Consider the following 16,448-nt stretch of genomic DNA (forward strand, 5'->3'; position numbering starts at 1 on the left):
TAAACAAAAAAAATTAAAAAAAAAGAAGATATGGTTGTCGCTCCCCCTCTTCGTGGAGGAACGACACAGAACCCTGCGCTGTTCTTTCGTCTGCTCGGCCCTCCCCGGGTTTGCTACTGGTTCTTCCCGGGTTGGCTACCATCCCTTCCACCTCCGTGGAAGGGCGGTTCCCCCTGCCACATTCCCCAATTCCGCGGGGGAGCGGCACACCGCCGGCCGGCTCTCTGGGGGCTGCACAGGTGTTCCCCTTAGATGTTCCCCTTAGATGTTCCTGGTGCATGCCGTCTCTCTCCTCCTTTATAGTCCTCCTCTGCCAATCCCAACTCTGCTGCCCACACGCCGAGTACACTGCTCTCCTCCAATCAGGAGCAAGTCCTACAGTTTATTGGCTGAACTGGAGGCAGCTGTGTAGAAGCTGTTTTCTTCTCTCCCAGCGCCATATTGTGGGAGAGCAGATGCATAGAATAAGTCTTAATTCCAGTAACTTAGTCTAGTCCGAGTTGCTCCCCACATATGGTAACGTGTAACTAGGATACTGTACTTGCAGAACACAACAAGCAAGTAACACAGCAGCCTCACCCTTGTGCTGATATTTACACAATTTGAATTCTTAGGGGTATCTTTGCCAAAAAATTAAATAATCAAAATTAATATGAGACAAACATTTAAAACCATGAGAGACATATTTCCTTTCACTGACGGCACCCTCTTGCATTAGTAATTTGGTGGATTCATGGGATGGATTAGACTGACCCTGTCCAGTGCAGAGAGGTATACCAAGATGGCATTTGAAAAAATAGATTTGATTTGTGGTCTCTGTAAATCACCACTGGCAAACTGGCCTTCTTACTAGAATTTCCATGAATGTCAAGTTTCTGTAAGGCATGTGTGAATTTAATAAGAAACTCCAGTACTCAAGAGGAAATGCTTAAATAAGTGTCAACGAGCTGTTAGTGGTCAACCAATTCACATGGCTACCCCAATCTTTCTACATTTTCCCCAGTACTTTGAAAAAAAAATGCTTGCTTATCCTTTCTTACAGTTCTCATAAATTGCTACTTTTCTTAGACAATTTAGGTATGGTTAATTTTTGGCAATTAAAACTTCTTCATATAATAATACAGGAATTTGACCTGTAATTTTTTATATTGTATTTGAAAAGCAGAATCACCTAATTTCCAAATGTGATTGTCTTAATTTATATTTTTAACAGTCCTATTAATTTTTTTTTATCTTTTATTTAATGAATATAAATTTCCAAAGTATGACTCATGGGTTACAATGGCTTTCCCCCCCATACCGTCCCTCCCACCCACAACCCTCCCCTTTCCCACTCCCTCTCCCCTTCCATTCACATCAAGATTCATTTTCGATTATCTTAATATACAGAAGATCAGCTTAGTATACCTTAAGTAAGGATTTCAACAGTTTGTTCCCACACAGAAACATAAAGTGAAAAATAATAGATGATTTTTTTTTAAATCATGATGAAATCAGATCAGACCTATTGTCATGTTTAATCCCAGTGAGAGTCAAGTTGGGAATTGATAATTTCTTTCTTTTTTTTTTTTTTACAGAAGATCAGTTTAGTGGACATTAAGTAAAGATTTCAATCTTTGCACCCCCATAGAAACACAAAGTGAAATATACTGTTTGAGTACTCGTTATAGCATTAAGCCTCAGTGTACAGCACATTAAGGACAGAGATCCTACATGAGGAGTAAGTGCACAGTGAACAGTCCTATTAATTGATTTAGAAGCAGCTGCAAATATACCATTATTTCATTAAAAGAGAGTTCCTCAGAGAGAGGCTGTTTAGGATACCAATTCAGGAAACTGACTCCAGTGGGTAACCATGGATAACCTGCTGAAACTTTTCTTCTGTAAAATTGGGAAGATAATAATAGAACAGATATGGCTATTAAAAATCTTAAGTGACCTAATATGCAAATCCCTTTGACCAGTGCCTGCTATCTTAGTAGTATGTAGTAGCTATTATTACCATGGTTAGTCCCTCAGAAAAGGAATGCCCATTTTCCTATAGTTACTACAAGGCAACTCTACTCCCTGCCGGGATTCAAAGCAATCTATCAGGCCCTGTGTAACGAACATTCTGAATAGGTATATATGCTTTTTAAAACAGCTTTAATGATGATAACTTGCATAAAATAAACTGTATATACTTACAATGTAATATTTTAGATATATGAATACACTCACACAATGATCACTACAATAAAGATAATGAATATATCTATCATTCCCAAGAAGATTCTCTATTATCCTTTGCAATTCCTTCAATGGTCACAAAGATTTTAGCCAAGAATTTTTTGAATTTGTTCATATGTAGGTCAATAACCCATTATGACTTCTGTTATCATTTTTGGGGTGTTTGAAGGACTTTCCATAATTCTTCTTGTAGTATAAGTCTATTGGTTACGTGTATTTTCAGTTGTTCATATTTGAAAACTCCACAGTTTTTTCTTCTTTTTTGAAATGATATTTCCTCTGTGTATATCCATTGGCTTCCCAGATGCACTAGCAGGAAGCGAGATTGGGAAGTAGAGCAGCCAGGACTTGAACCAGCATTCTGATATGGGATGCGGCATCACACCCAAGTGGCAGCTGAATCTGCTGTGTCACCACGCCAGCCCCATGCGTTGTTTCTGACAAGAAGTCTGACTGTCTTCCTTCTTCCTCTCCCAGTCTCTGTCCCCCTCTTCCTCTTGTATATGGCATCTTTTTTTCTTCTGGGTACTCAGGATGTATTCACTTGTCATTGGTTCTAATCAACTTCATTGTGATGTTCATTGTCTACTCATGCTTACTGTGCTTGAGGTTTGTTGAGGTTCTTGGATCTCTGAGTTTATAATTTTTCTCAAATTTGGAAATTTTGACCATTTTTTTCTTTTTAAAAATTTTATTTATGGGACCAGGGTTGGGCCACTGCCTGCAACACTGGCATCCCATATGGGTCATGGTTCAAGTCCAGTCTGCTCCACTTCCAATCTGGCTCCCTGGGAGGGTGGTAGAAGATGACCAAAGTGCTTGAACCCCTGATCCCATTGGGGTTCTTGGATGAAGCTCCAAGTTCCTAGCTTTGACCTGCCCTAGTCCAGGCCATTGCGACCCTGTGGGGAGTGAACCAACAGATGGAGGATGTCTGTCTGTCTGTCTGTCTCTCTGTCTCCTTCTCCCTCTCTGTACCTCTTCCAAATAAATAAAATAAATCTTTTAAAAAATTATTCATTTGAGAGGCAGAGAGAGAGGCAGAGCTTCCATCTGCTGGTTCACTCATCAAATGCCAGAAATTGCTGGGACTGGGCAGGGACAAAACCAGTGGCTGGGGATGCAACCCAGGTCTCCCACATGAGTGGCAAGAACTCAATTATTCCAGCTACTGTCTCCATCTCCCAGGGTCTGCATTGGTGGGAAGTGGACTCATGAGATAAGGCTGGGTATCAAATTCACGAACTCTGCCATGTGACCAAGGCATCTTAACTTGCATCTTACGCACTCTGGTTAATGTTTACCTGTATTATTTTCTTAAAATATTCATTCTCATTCTCATTCTCTCTCTCACTTTCTCTATCTTTCTTTTAGAGATTCTGATTACAGTTATTTATTTTTTCCTTTCTAGATAGTTCCTCTTGCTAGGTTTTCAGGCTTATGAATTATTTTTTCTGGGATGTCTAATTGTTTTTAATCCTATCCAGTGGATGTTTCATCTCAGTAATTATAGTTTCGTCTTTAGAAGTTTGATTTCAGATAGATATGTTCAGTGTCTCTACTTAACACGCTCAATATTTTTCTAGCTTCTTAACCATATGGAATGCAAGGGTAATAACTTTTAATGTTCTTGTCTACCAATTCTATGTTCTGTATCATTTTTGGCTTTTTAAAAAATTGACATTTTTACCCTCATCAGCTGAAGCTTCCTGCTTCTTTGCATGGCTCTTGATGGGAATCTTGGCACTGAATTCTACCTTGATGGATTCTGGGTACCTGAATTCCCATAAATATTGAACACTGTCTTGGGAGGTAATTACATTACTTTTAAACAGTTTGATACTGTACAGTGTTGCAGCCTTTAGTTTTATTTTGCCAGCTACACATGCTGCTGAGTCCTCTTTCACACGCTCTGTGAGATGAGAGCTTCTACCGTGATCAGAGGAAACGAGAACCATTCCTAGCCCTCTGCACACTCCACAGGTTATCACTCCTTTCAGGTTTTCCTTCTGAGGAAGGCTCCACTCTCAATGGAGCTCCCTCTCCTCTCTGGCATTCTGCCAGCTAACAACATGAGCTACTGTGGCTTCCTCATACTTCATGCGGAGGCTAGCAGTCTCCTTGAGTGGGGGATGCAGATCTCAGAAGAAAGGTTAAAGGTCATCTTCTTGGTAAAATATTTTTATAGAGTATGACAACACTCAAAGCCACTTTGTGAAAAGGTGAATATTTTGAATATAGATATAAGAAGTCCAAACCAAATGCCAGAACTGAACAGAGTTATTAAATAAAAATGCACATGTTCATGCAGCAGGTTTTTATCAAACACCTACTATGTGCAAGCATGTCATAGGCCCTGCAGGTACAACAGTGACAATCTCTAAAAACAAGCAGAGGATGGAGTCACATGATGAACAGGCAAACAGACCACCTAGAAACTTCTGATTCTTGGCAAAGATGGCTTCCCCGACTGCTTAGATAGTCATGTGCCTATCAAAGCATTGTAAACTAGTCACCCAGTGAACAGGGATGAGAGCAGAGAAAAATCTCTCCGAACGATATATGCTTTGTTCTTTGTATTGTTTGCCATCCGCCCACTCTCTACTCTTCCATCCTTCTCCTGACAGTGATTTTCAACATTTTTTGGTATGGAGGACATTATTTACCACCTTCATCATTCAAAGCAACCCATACATACAGCAGCCAACCTAAAGGGGATACTTTCGTCTATCTGCAATTTATACCTCTCTGTAGCAGCTTAAGTCTCTAAAAAGCAGCCCTGCTTTTTCAAAGCTAAATCTTCACTTTACCATAGAAGTTGAGCAAAAATATTGACATGCAATCTGCAGAGATCCAGTCCAGTGACTCTGATCATATGATTTCAAAGAAAACCAGTTGCATCTCCCCCAAAGCACTTTGAATACCTCCAAAATATTTGAACATTTCCTGCTGTAGTTGGTTTTTGCCTACATCTTATTATGGTCACTACCATACTCACAGGCTTCAAAGCATAGAAAAAATAATGGCAACCTCTTCTGCCCTACCAGTCTAAGGGGAAAAAAAAGCAAGAAAGGAAAAGAAAAAAAAAAAAGAAAAAAGGGAAACATGCCAGCTAGATAACTTCGCAACAAATAGGTCATTTCAAGAAAAGACATCCAATTATGTAGACTCTGATTACGGGTAATAATTTTGAAGTGTTAGGAAATTTAACAACTTCCATTCAAAACAATTAAATAGAACTGTTGAGGATAAAATCATGGCCTAGACTCAACATAGCTACAGGTGCAGAAAGAATGAGCAGGCTCACTGATTCACTGCCCTTTCTGTTCCCAGTGCCTAATGCCAGACACATTGGATAGCAAACATTAAAGCTTTGTTAAAATTAGAATTCACAGGAGGAAACCATTTTTCAGTGGCAAGATTTTCACATTTGATTTTTCAATTTTGAATCCTGATCTTTCCAAGAGATAGATCTGACAGTGAACACATTTAAAGAAAACTTTCCATTCTACATGTGTGTATGTGCTTTATTTAGACAAGTCAAGCATGAGAGGTGGACTTTTAATTAATACCTGCTGGCCTCAATTGTCTTTGGAGGATGTCATCTTTTTATGGTAAATTCTTTCCTTAAGGATATAAAGGCTTATGGGGCAAATGAGCATCCTATATTCTAATAAAACAACTTCTAGTCATATATATTTCCTTCATCTAGAAATAGCTTAAATCTGAACTCAATTTGGAAAATTCTTTGGAGGAATCACCTCCCCTATAAAACATGGCATTAAAACTTTAGAAGGAAACCTTCCAGTTTTCAGAATGTAACTCTATCAGCAGAGGAACAATTATGGACTGGCGAACAGACAGTGTTGACTCATATCATGCAAGAGAAAGGTAAGGTAAGCAATATACGGTATTCCATTGCATTACCTGCAGAGCATACACAGTGTTTCGTATGCACCGCCACCTGCTAGCAAAACATTTATGGGGTATTGTATGATTGATGGATATTGTTGGTGAAGTAATGATTGAAAGAATTAATGGTTTAGTTTAGTAAGGTTAAGTGGAATTTCCACGTGACTTCTTAAAAAGACAATGGGATACACTAAAAAGCACCTTATCCAGGCAAATAAATCTCTGTGTTATGCCAAGCGAAATTTCTTTTAGTGGACAGCTACCCTTTTAGTTGGCAAAACCAGCTATAAGATGAACACATTTTCCAAACCCTGAAAGAATTATTTCTTGTCTTAAAAATGATGACAGACCATTAGGGTTTAAAAAACATCACTCACAGATTCCTTGCCCATCTTCTTTTGTAGCCGTGTTTGCCACTGGACGGCTTGCATGACAATGGCTTCCCACCTTCTTTCAAGATTTACGATGATCAGCTGCATGGGCTGGTGGTCTGCATTCAGATTGCAGGTGTCCCGGTCATCCAGGAGATGCTGGCATAATCGCAGGATCGAGGCCACTCCTCGGCGACGCTGCTTGATTTCCCGGCAGAGGGACTGTAACACAGAAACAGACCCAGCTGTGAGCGTTTCAGGGTAGAGTTTCCCAAACATGAAACACCTTCTTCCAGGATCATTTCAGATTCCAGTGACTTCGCTCAGATGTGAATACAGGACAAGAAGGGCCCTGAGATGGTCTTTGGATTGGAGGCCTCCTGGAGAGGCTCAGTAATGCAAAATAACTCAGCTACATCTCATGCCTTCGCTCTGTTTCACTGATTTCCCCCTGTGAAATTTAGGGTCCTGTTTTGACACCTTGGTCATTACCAATTTCTAACCTAATGAAATAAATCAAGGAGGTCACAAGAATGCCAACCGGATCGACATGCTTTGATTCAAGGTCAAAGGAAACACAAAAGATAGAAACACCCTCCAAAAGCAATGAAATGTCTTCAAATTTAGCCCTAGTACTTTAAGGCAATGAGGTCAGTTTTTCTACTGGCTGAGAATAAGTTAAATAAGATTGCAACGAATTTTGATATATAAAGTCTGTTATCTGAAAAAATAAGATAAGCATTATTTTTCTTCCGAAGCTTGATTAACAAAGCAATAATGCTCTGAAAACAGAAATTAAGATACTGGATTATTGCTGCACTATTTGTTGGTTGCTGCGTATCCTTTAATAGACATTCACACTATTTAAGAGGGATAAGCATGCAGCAAAATAGCATTTTGCCCCCGGAAGCATTTGTATTACTGCAGTGACCCTAAGCTGAACAAATCAAGCAAAGTAGTGGGTATACATGTCGAAAAATATTATATCCTTTCTTTGCCTACGGATACTGTGTAAGCGATATTCTAATTCAAAGCCTTCAGGAGAAATGATGATTATATCTACAAACATCATGGAATTACTAATCTCCATCTACTGCCACAATTGGACTGTTCTAACAGTTAACAGATTGCTTATTAATCAACAAGGGTAAACAAGACAATGCAATTTCATTTAGTGTGAGAGTTTTAATGCCTAGAAGTATTTGTGCTTAAAATGTTAATCTAGATAAGGCTTCATTAGAAGAAGTCTTAAAATGATTAAGTGCAGTTCATTGAAAAGTGCTCGGAGTGGGGGTAGTAGATCAGCAGCAGGTGGACACTGCACACAGATGTTCCACTTACTGATAGAATGCGTGCTACCGCCATTTAAATGACCCTAACTCAGTAATAGCTGGAATTCTATTATTTCTGTAATGAGAGAACCCTGTTCCTTTAATATTTCTGAATTTTAAATAAGGTGAATGACAAACTCCCAAACCTCTATTTATGGCAAAATATGACTAGGAATTTTATTATTCAATTTATACCAGTGCAGCAGGTTCAGTTATGTTTCCTGAACTTATCCTTATTTATTTTCCTAGGACTCATTGCTATTTTCCTATATAACTCTTGATATAACCACGAGGTCTGACAAATTTCTTTTCTGATGCTATTCATTAGCTCAACGCTGAATAAAGAGAATCCCTAGACACTCAAAGATGAACCTGGGGTGGGGGTGGGGGGCTACTAAAGCCATAGGCATTATTTTCAACTCCTCCTCTAATCCTGCTAACTGTCCCCACTAGACCCACAGGCATAGTCTCCTCTGTGTGTGTATGTGCGTGTCTCTCGCTGCCTCTTGTCTCTCACTCACCCATCCTCCTTCCCTCCTTCTCCCTCTTCTCCCCTCCCCTCCTCCTTCAATTTGTTCTCTTACTATAGAAGCACTGTTGGGCAGAGCAAACTATGAAGCCACCAACACATCTGCCAATTTTTGGCCAATATTAAACCCTTTAAGATAACATAACCAACTGAAATTGGCTCAAGTGAGACCTACAAGTATGAATATTGAGGATTTTGGTTTTGTTTTTAATTTTGTTTTTAATTTGCTGAAAGGGCTAGAAAAATAGACGTTTCAATGTCATAAGACTGTATTTTCCAAAACTGTTTTTGAATTTGGATAAATACATTACTCAAGCCAACAAAAAGTCCCAAAGTTCTTAGCCAAACTAAAATATGCAATGGATGTCAGTGTTAACACAGACCACAGCAGGAAACATTTGCACAGCAATCCAAATGAGCTTCATTCACTTAGCATGTATTTCCAAAGACGATCAACAGGATGTTTGAGGTTACTAAGGGAACTTTTCATTGGCCATAAGGTTTTTTGTTAGGATCCAGAACGTACCCAATATTTAAGTATTCAAATGTTCCTTACCTCTATCTCAATGCTAATCAGTCAAGATGAATACTGTGAGGGCAAGTGTGGACACAGTAGGTTAAGTTGTTGTCTGCAATGCTGGCATCCCATAGGGGAGCACAGGTTCAAGCACTGTTTGCTCTGCTTCCCTATCCAACTCCTGCTAATGCACCTAGGAAGACAGTGGGAGATAGCCCCTGCCACCCACATGGGAGACCCAGGTGGAGTTCCTATACCCTGCCTTCGGCTTGGCCCAGCCCCAGCCATTGCCACCTTTGGGGAGGGAACCAGAGGATAAAGTACATGTTTTCTCTCTCTCTCTCTCTCTCTCTCTCTCTCTCTCTCTGTAACTGTCATTCAAATAAATAAATAAACATTTAAAAAAAAGATGAATACTGTTGTTTTAAAATTGTGAAAGCAGTTACTGGTGACATTCAACACCTAATTTTTGGATCTTCACAATTCTGATAATGTTTGTAACTTTAAATATCCAAAAGGCTTAGTCTACATTCTTTATTCTACATACACACATATACATATCACAATTTACCCTATATACACACTCTTAAGATATTGGAACATTTGAGAATTTTATGTGGTCAACACATTTTTCAGTACCTTTTTAGACACAGGAGATTTAACTGATAAAATAGCATTCTTCACATAAACGGGTTTCTGTGACAGCCATTCAGAGACACATATTTCTAATTACAAACACATACTAAGTAAAATCAGTGAATTTGCTGGCAATGTTTCCTAGAGTCAGTAGCCCACATTATTTCCATGACAAACTATACATGGAGAAATGTTACATATAACTACAGAGGAACTAATGATGACTATAACTATTTTTGGCCTATATTTCAGAGCAAATGCTATTTTTCACATAAATTCAAGCTTAGCGATGTAAATAGCGCACAGAAATAAGACCAACCAGCCTCCCTGACCTTGTCAAATGAGTCCCACATCTTCCATTTGCTAGACATTCCTTCAGGAACCGAGGCCTCACAAAAGAGCAAGCTATGGTGCCTTCCCTCCAGGAACAGCGCAGTCCACAGGTAAGGCAGAGAGGAAGGTGGGATCAGACCTGCACGCAAATTCACTGTCCGAAGACACGATGAAATCTTCAAGAAAATGGCTGTGGGCCAGATGGTGCAAAACTGATGATGCTGGAGTGAAAGTAGAAGGCCTAGAGGCATGCAAAGGTGGAAAACAACCCAGCAGCCTTGGCACTAGGGGTGCCACGTGTGTCAGGGGAAATGAGAGAGAGAAGCAGCTGGGGAAGGAGGTGAGGCACAGAAAAGTTAGGCATCTTCCCCATGCATGCTCGTTTTGAAGCATTTCCCTTGTTATCTAATGCGATCATGTTGGTTTCCAGGCATAGCATTCATATCCCTTGCCAAAAAAGTGTGGCAGAGTGGACAGTGAGAGAGAGAGACAGAGAGAAAGGTCTTCCTTTTGCCGTTGGTTCACCCTCCAATGGCCGCCACGGCTGGCGTGCTGCGGCCGGCGCACCGCGCTGATCCGAAGGCAGGAGCCAGGTGCTTCTCCTGGTCTCCCATGGGGTGCAGGGCCCAAGGACTTGGGCCATCCTCCACTGCACTCCCTGGCCACAGCAGAGAGCTGGCCTGGAAGAGGGGCAACCGGGACAGAATCCGGTTCCCCGACTGGGACTAGAACCCGGTGTGCTGGCGCCGCTAGGCGGAGGATTAGCCTACTGAACCGTGGCGCTAGCCTGTCAACATTTCAATCGTTTCTTCTGCTCATATGACTGAGCCAAGTGTGATGTGACATCATTAGTGATATCAGCATCAGTTTAACACTACTGAAGCAAGCCTTTCAATACTGGCATTTCATTCTTCATTACATATCGGGTGAATGCATACCCTACATAGAAAGAGTCTATCTACTGGCATATATACACGCTTGATACTATATAAGTGACATCTACTTCACAAAAGTAGATGTACATCAGCTTACAATAAAAGATAAATACATAAAATGTAAGAATGAAATAGGGAAAAGAAAAATAAAATGATACTCATAAAACACCGAAACTAAGCATATGTTAAAATCAGAGGAGTAAATCTGAGAGCGTCCTAAACAAGCTGTCTCCAATATTCCTTACATAGTTTTGTTCAGTAGGTTAACTTAACATTGCTTGGCAGATCACTGTGAGCAGTGATGGGGCTTTAGATGATCTGTTAAATTTAAAGACAAAAAAAAAAAGAAGCAATTCCACTCATAGAGGTAAACATTGCTTCACTGTATAAACTAACACAATTTATCAAATTTTGATAAATTTCATCAAAAGTATGCCTTCATGTGGCAAGTGCATCAAAGCATGATCTACATATTTGATATGTGCCTGCCTTCAGTCTAGTTACAGTGAGGAAGCAGAAAGAAAAGGCAAACAGTTGGGTTCCTACAGTTTAAATAATGTCAAGAGGGCAGCTCCATCTCCTAATCTGAGAGTTTCCTATGCTTCTCCATGTTTTTTTTTTCTCTTTTGTATTTTCTATGTAAGTATTTTACCATTTTAATTTCATAAAGTGGACCGTTGTTGTCTCTTTGTCTAACACCTATGGCTAGACTTTCTAGAGCAGACGTTCTGAGTGTGGTTTTCAGGCCAAGCAGTCCACAGACACCAGGAACTCCTTAGAACTGCAAGTTCTCCGGTGCCACTCAACGTCTTCTGAATCAGGAACTCTGGGTGAGTCCCCCTAGCCACGATTTACCAGGCTTTACAGGTGATTCCAATGCATGCCACAGCTTGAGAACACTAGTGGACAGGAGCCAGTTCTGCTTTTCATGTAAGAGGATGTACTTGAGCAGTTTTTTGTTTACTTCTTTGGTTTTTAGAAACATAAAAGTAGAAGAGGTAGAAGTTACAAGTTCTGATTCTGGACTCAAACTAGTAGCCAGGAGCTTTGGGACCACATTCAATGTTAGCCAATTATTTTCTTATTGATACCAAATGACCAAAAAAATGTAATAAATGGATCAGTGAACAGATCTTTTCACCCAGAGATATCTATCTTTATTTTCATGATTATCTCCAGAATTTTCAATATAATCATTAAGAACACCAATGTGTTTGGTTGCTTGCATCCAATACTCATATTTGAGGATTTTAACCCTCCTCTGTTATTTTTAGCAAATAAGTCATTACTAAATAATGACTAGAGCATATGACATTGGGCTCAATTAAATAGCTCTTCAGCTTTTGGAAAGCTTACATTGCAAAACAAAGCAATGAAGACTGCTTGTAAGACACAAGGCATCAGGTACAGATAATGTTAATGCCTGCAGAGCAAGTACGAAAACATAAGGGGCTTTACTGGTACTTCTAAGCTTCTGCATAAGATGTTTCGACTGGCTGATTCAGGATCATTGTCTCGGGAGCAAGGTTGACAAAGATCAGATGAAAGATATTTCTTGTAGCCATGAGCATATACTGGCTTCAGTGATGAACTGAAAACTGTTTTCATTACAGGATTAGCATTAGTGGGTAACAGGTATATAATAAAATGTGGTACCAATTCTTCAGAGACTATAATCTGGCTAGAAAGAGAGACTTTGATTCCTCAAAATGGGAGAAATAAACGAAAGGCAAAGGTTTTTGATAGGACCCAAGCCATCAGGTTTGTTATAAATAAGGTAAGAAAGTGAACATGCTTTGTGAATAGCGAGGCCACTACCCAAATTAAGCGTGTGGGTGATATATATGGTTATTTGTGGGAACTGACTTGGGAAATGGGTAAGATCATTATTAGCTGGAGTAGACAGATTAGGATTCACGGGACTTGAACGAGGCTGCGAAAGCTGCTGAAGACTGGAATGGGAAGGAAGGGTAGACACACAGTACAGGTTGGTGGACATTACATGGTGGATACTTGGACGGAAAGGTCAAGAAACACACCTGTTATAACATATTAAAACATGCTGAAAAAATACAATAGAATGATGATGACCATAATTCAATCATCCATCCAAATGTACTTATTTAATGCCTCTTATGTGCCAGGCACTGTTCTCAGTGGTGAGGATATAATAACACAAGGTATACAAGATGCTCACTTTCGTAGAACTTACATTCAAATTTATAGGTGGTGAGCAGTTGGATATAAAATATAAATATACAAGAAAGTATCAAATGTTGATATGGGCTATATAATTATGTGGGGTAATAGAAAGTGGCTGGGGAGTTACTTTAGATTCTATCTTCAATAAAGTTTCTCTAAGGAGGTAACATATTATAATAAATTCGGATCCAGAGACAAAATATAACAGTGTTCTAGGTCTTCAAAGAAGGAGGTACCTTTCTCTGAAGGGAGGAAGGAAACTCCACTTTGACTATGACCTTGTCTAAATAAGATAAGAGTCGGAGAACTCAAAAGGCTTCCATAGCCTTGGAATCTCATGACTGGAGCACAGGGAGATTACTGATGCCATAAACAGGAGTGTCAATTTGTAAAGTCAACAACAGGAGTCACTGTGCACTTACTCCTCATGTAGGATCTCTGTCCTTAATGTGCTGTACATTGAGATTTAATGCTATAACAAGTACTCAAACAGTATATTTCACTTTGTGTTTCTATGGGGGTGCAAACTGTTGAAATCTTTACTTAATGTATACTAACTGATCTTCTGTAAAAATAAAAAAAGAAATTATCAATTCCCAACTTGACTCTCACTGGGATTAAACACGACAATAGGTCTGATCTGATTTCATCATCATTTAAAAAATCATCTATTATTTTTCACTTTATGTTTCTGTGTGGGAGCAAACTGTTGAAATCTTTACTTAATGTATACTAAACTGATCTTCTGTATATTAAGAGAATCGAAAATGAATCTTGATGTGAATGGAAGGGGAGAGGGAGTGGGAAAGGGGAGGGTTGCGGGTGGGAGGGACGTTATGGGGGGGAAGCCATTGTAATCCATAAGCCGTACTGTGGAAATTTATATTCATTAAATAAAAGTTAAAAAAATAAAAATAAAAATAAATATAACAGTGTTCTGAAGCTAAAATAGATAAAACAAGATAATGTTTGTAAATCAAAGATAATTTATGACATAAGAAGTCATATTTTATGATTAGGTACTAGGTACTAATTATTACATATTGGCTACTCATCAAAATACATTTTAAAATTTGGGATACAATTAAGTAAAGAAAGAACTATCTTTCCCACTAATGAAACTAAAACTGGCTATCCATGTGCAAAAGAATAAATTTGACCTCTGTCTCATATCATATATAAAACTAACTCAAAATGGACCACATACCTCAATGTAAGAGCAGACACTATAAAAATATTAGAAGAAAATATATGAGTAAATATTTGTGACCCAGGTTTAGGAAATGATTTCTTACATATGACACCAAAAATACTAGCAACTTTTAGACTTTATCAACATTTTAAAATTTTATACTTCAAATGACTCCTTAAAAAAGGGTGAAACTACAACCCACAGAGGAGTGTTAAATATCTGAAAATCACATACTCAATATTCAATAAGAGATTTATATTCCAAGATATACAAAGGACTCTTCTTTTAAAAAGATTTATTTATTTATTTGAAAGTCAGAGTTACACAGAGGGAAGAAGAGGCAGAGAGAGGTCTTCCATCTGCAACAGCCAGAACAACGCCGATCCAAAGCCAGGAGCCCGGATTCCTACAGGTCTCCCACACAGGTACAGGGGCCCAAGGATTGGGCCATCTTCTACTGCTTTCCCAGGCCATAGCAGAGAGCTGGATTGAAGCAGAGCAGCCAGGACTCCAACTGGCACCCACATGTGATGCCAGCACTGCAGGTGGCAGCTTTACCTGCTATACCACAGCACTGGCCCCTACAAACAACTCTTAATACTCAACAATATGGGTCTGGCGCTGTGGCATAGTAAGTTAAACCTCTGCCTGCAGCACTGGCATCTCATATGGGTGCCAGTTCAAGTCCTGGCTGCTCCACTTCTGATCCAGCTCCCTGCTGATGGCCTGGGAAAGCAGTGGAAGATGCCCAAGAGCTTGGGCCCCTGCACCAGTGTGGGAGACCCCGAAGAAGCTCCTGGCTCCAGTGGATGGAAGACCTCTCTGTCTCTCCCTTTCTCTACTGTAATTCTGTCTTTCGAATAAATAACTCTGTTTTTAAAAAAACTTAACAACATAAAGATGAGAAATTCATTTCAGTTTTTAAAATGGACAAAGTACTTGAATGGGCATTTCTCTGAAGAAAACATACAAATGGCCAATAAACATAGGAAAAAGACATTCAATATCATTAGCAATCAGGTAAATATATGTCTAAACCATAATTAGATAACATTTTACCACCATCAGGATACCCACAACAAAAAGAGTTGATACAGAAAAACTGGAACGCTCATCCATTGCTGGTGGGACTGAAAAGTGGCACATCCACTTTAGAAAAAGCATTATATTTCCTCAAAAAGCCCAACACAGAATTACCAATTGATGCAGCAATTTCACACCTAGGCAAAAGACTCAAGATAACTGAAAGCATATGACGCACAAAGCCTGTACAGTACACAAATATTTGTCACAGCATTTTCATAATGGCCAGAATGTTGAAATAACCCACAATCTATCAACTGGGGAGCAAACAAAATTTAGTATATCTATACAATGAGACATTATTTGGCTATAAAACAGGAAGGAAGTATTGGTAAACACTTTAACATGGATAGACACTGAGTTCCTTACCTAAGTGAAAGAAGCCAGACACAAACAGTCACATGTTATATGATTCCTTCAATAAAAATGTCCAGGAAAAAGCAAATACATTGAAACAGGGAGTAGTGGTTGCCAAGGGTTTCAGTGAAGGGGAAACAGGGAGTGCCTGCCAATGGGTTAAAGAGTTTCTTTAAGTTCTGGAATTAGATTTTATGGTAAGTGGATTTTATCTCAACAATGCTGTTATTTAAAAAGAACTCTTGGTAAGGCTAAATATATTTTGTCAACCACATAACTGATGATATAATCAGAGAATTTATCATTCTTCTAAGGTGAGTCATGAAAACACATGCTTATGATATTACTAATTACCATGGTCCTGCAACCATGGGTCAATACAGGAGTAACATAGTTAGAAATGCAAACTGATGGCTTTTTTGTTTCCATAATGGCTATAGTTTCCTCAGATAGAGTAATTATTATAAACCTGTAAATCTAAGTCAACAGATGAGACATTGTGTTATATGATAAAAGTAAGGCAGTATAATTTTAATATAGCTGTCTTCTAGAAAGATGAAATATAAACAGGGAAGCACACATGGCTGTGGCTCTGGAATAGCAAATGTGGAAAATAAAGGATGTCAATTAAATCTAATTATTACCATGATGAGTTTAATTTATGATTACATGTATCTTAAGAAATCACAATGTATTGTGTTGTTGGTGTCAGTACAAAAATTAGAGACTTGTCATTAGATGTATTTCAAGGACTTCACCAAAGATCATTCTGATATTATATACCTGAAGCAACACAAAATAAAAATAATGTTATAGTGTTT

The 16,448-nt window shown here is 39.0% G+C and overlaps 1 protein-coding gene across 16 annotated transcripts in view; it reads right to left on the bottom strand.

The window, feature by feature from the left end:
- AKAP6 (A-kinase anchoring protein 6) overlaps window positions 1–16,448 on the bottom strand; it is a 633,025-nt gene that overhangs the window by 49,410 nt on the left and 567,167 nt on the right. For all 16 annotated transcript variants that reach the window (XM_051822153.3, XM_089309798.1, XM_051822154.3 and 13 more), the window contains one exon: window positions 6,519–6,734. In XM_051822153.3, the coding sequence (XP_051678113.3) occupies window positions 6,519–6,734 (216 nt within the window). The remainder of the gene's footprint in view (window positions 1–6,518; window positions 6,735–16,448) is intronic.

The sequence above is a fragment of the Oryctolagus cuniculus genome, chromosome 12 (genome assembly GCF_051225735.1).
Source record: "Oryctolagus cuniculus isolate XC-2025 breed Fujian yellow rabbit chromosome 12, ASM5122573v1, whole genome shotgun sequence".
In the NCBI taxonomy this organism is placed as follows: Eukaryota; Metazoa; Chordata; class Mammalia; order Lagomorpha; family Leporidae; genus Oryctolagus; species Oryctolagus cuniculus.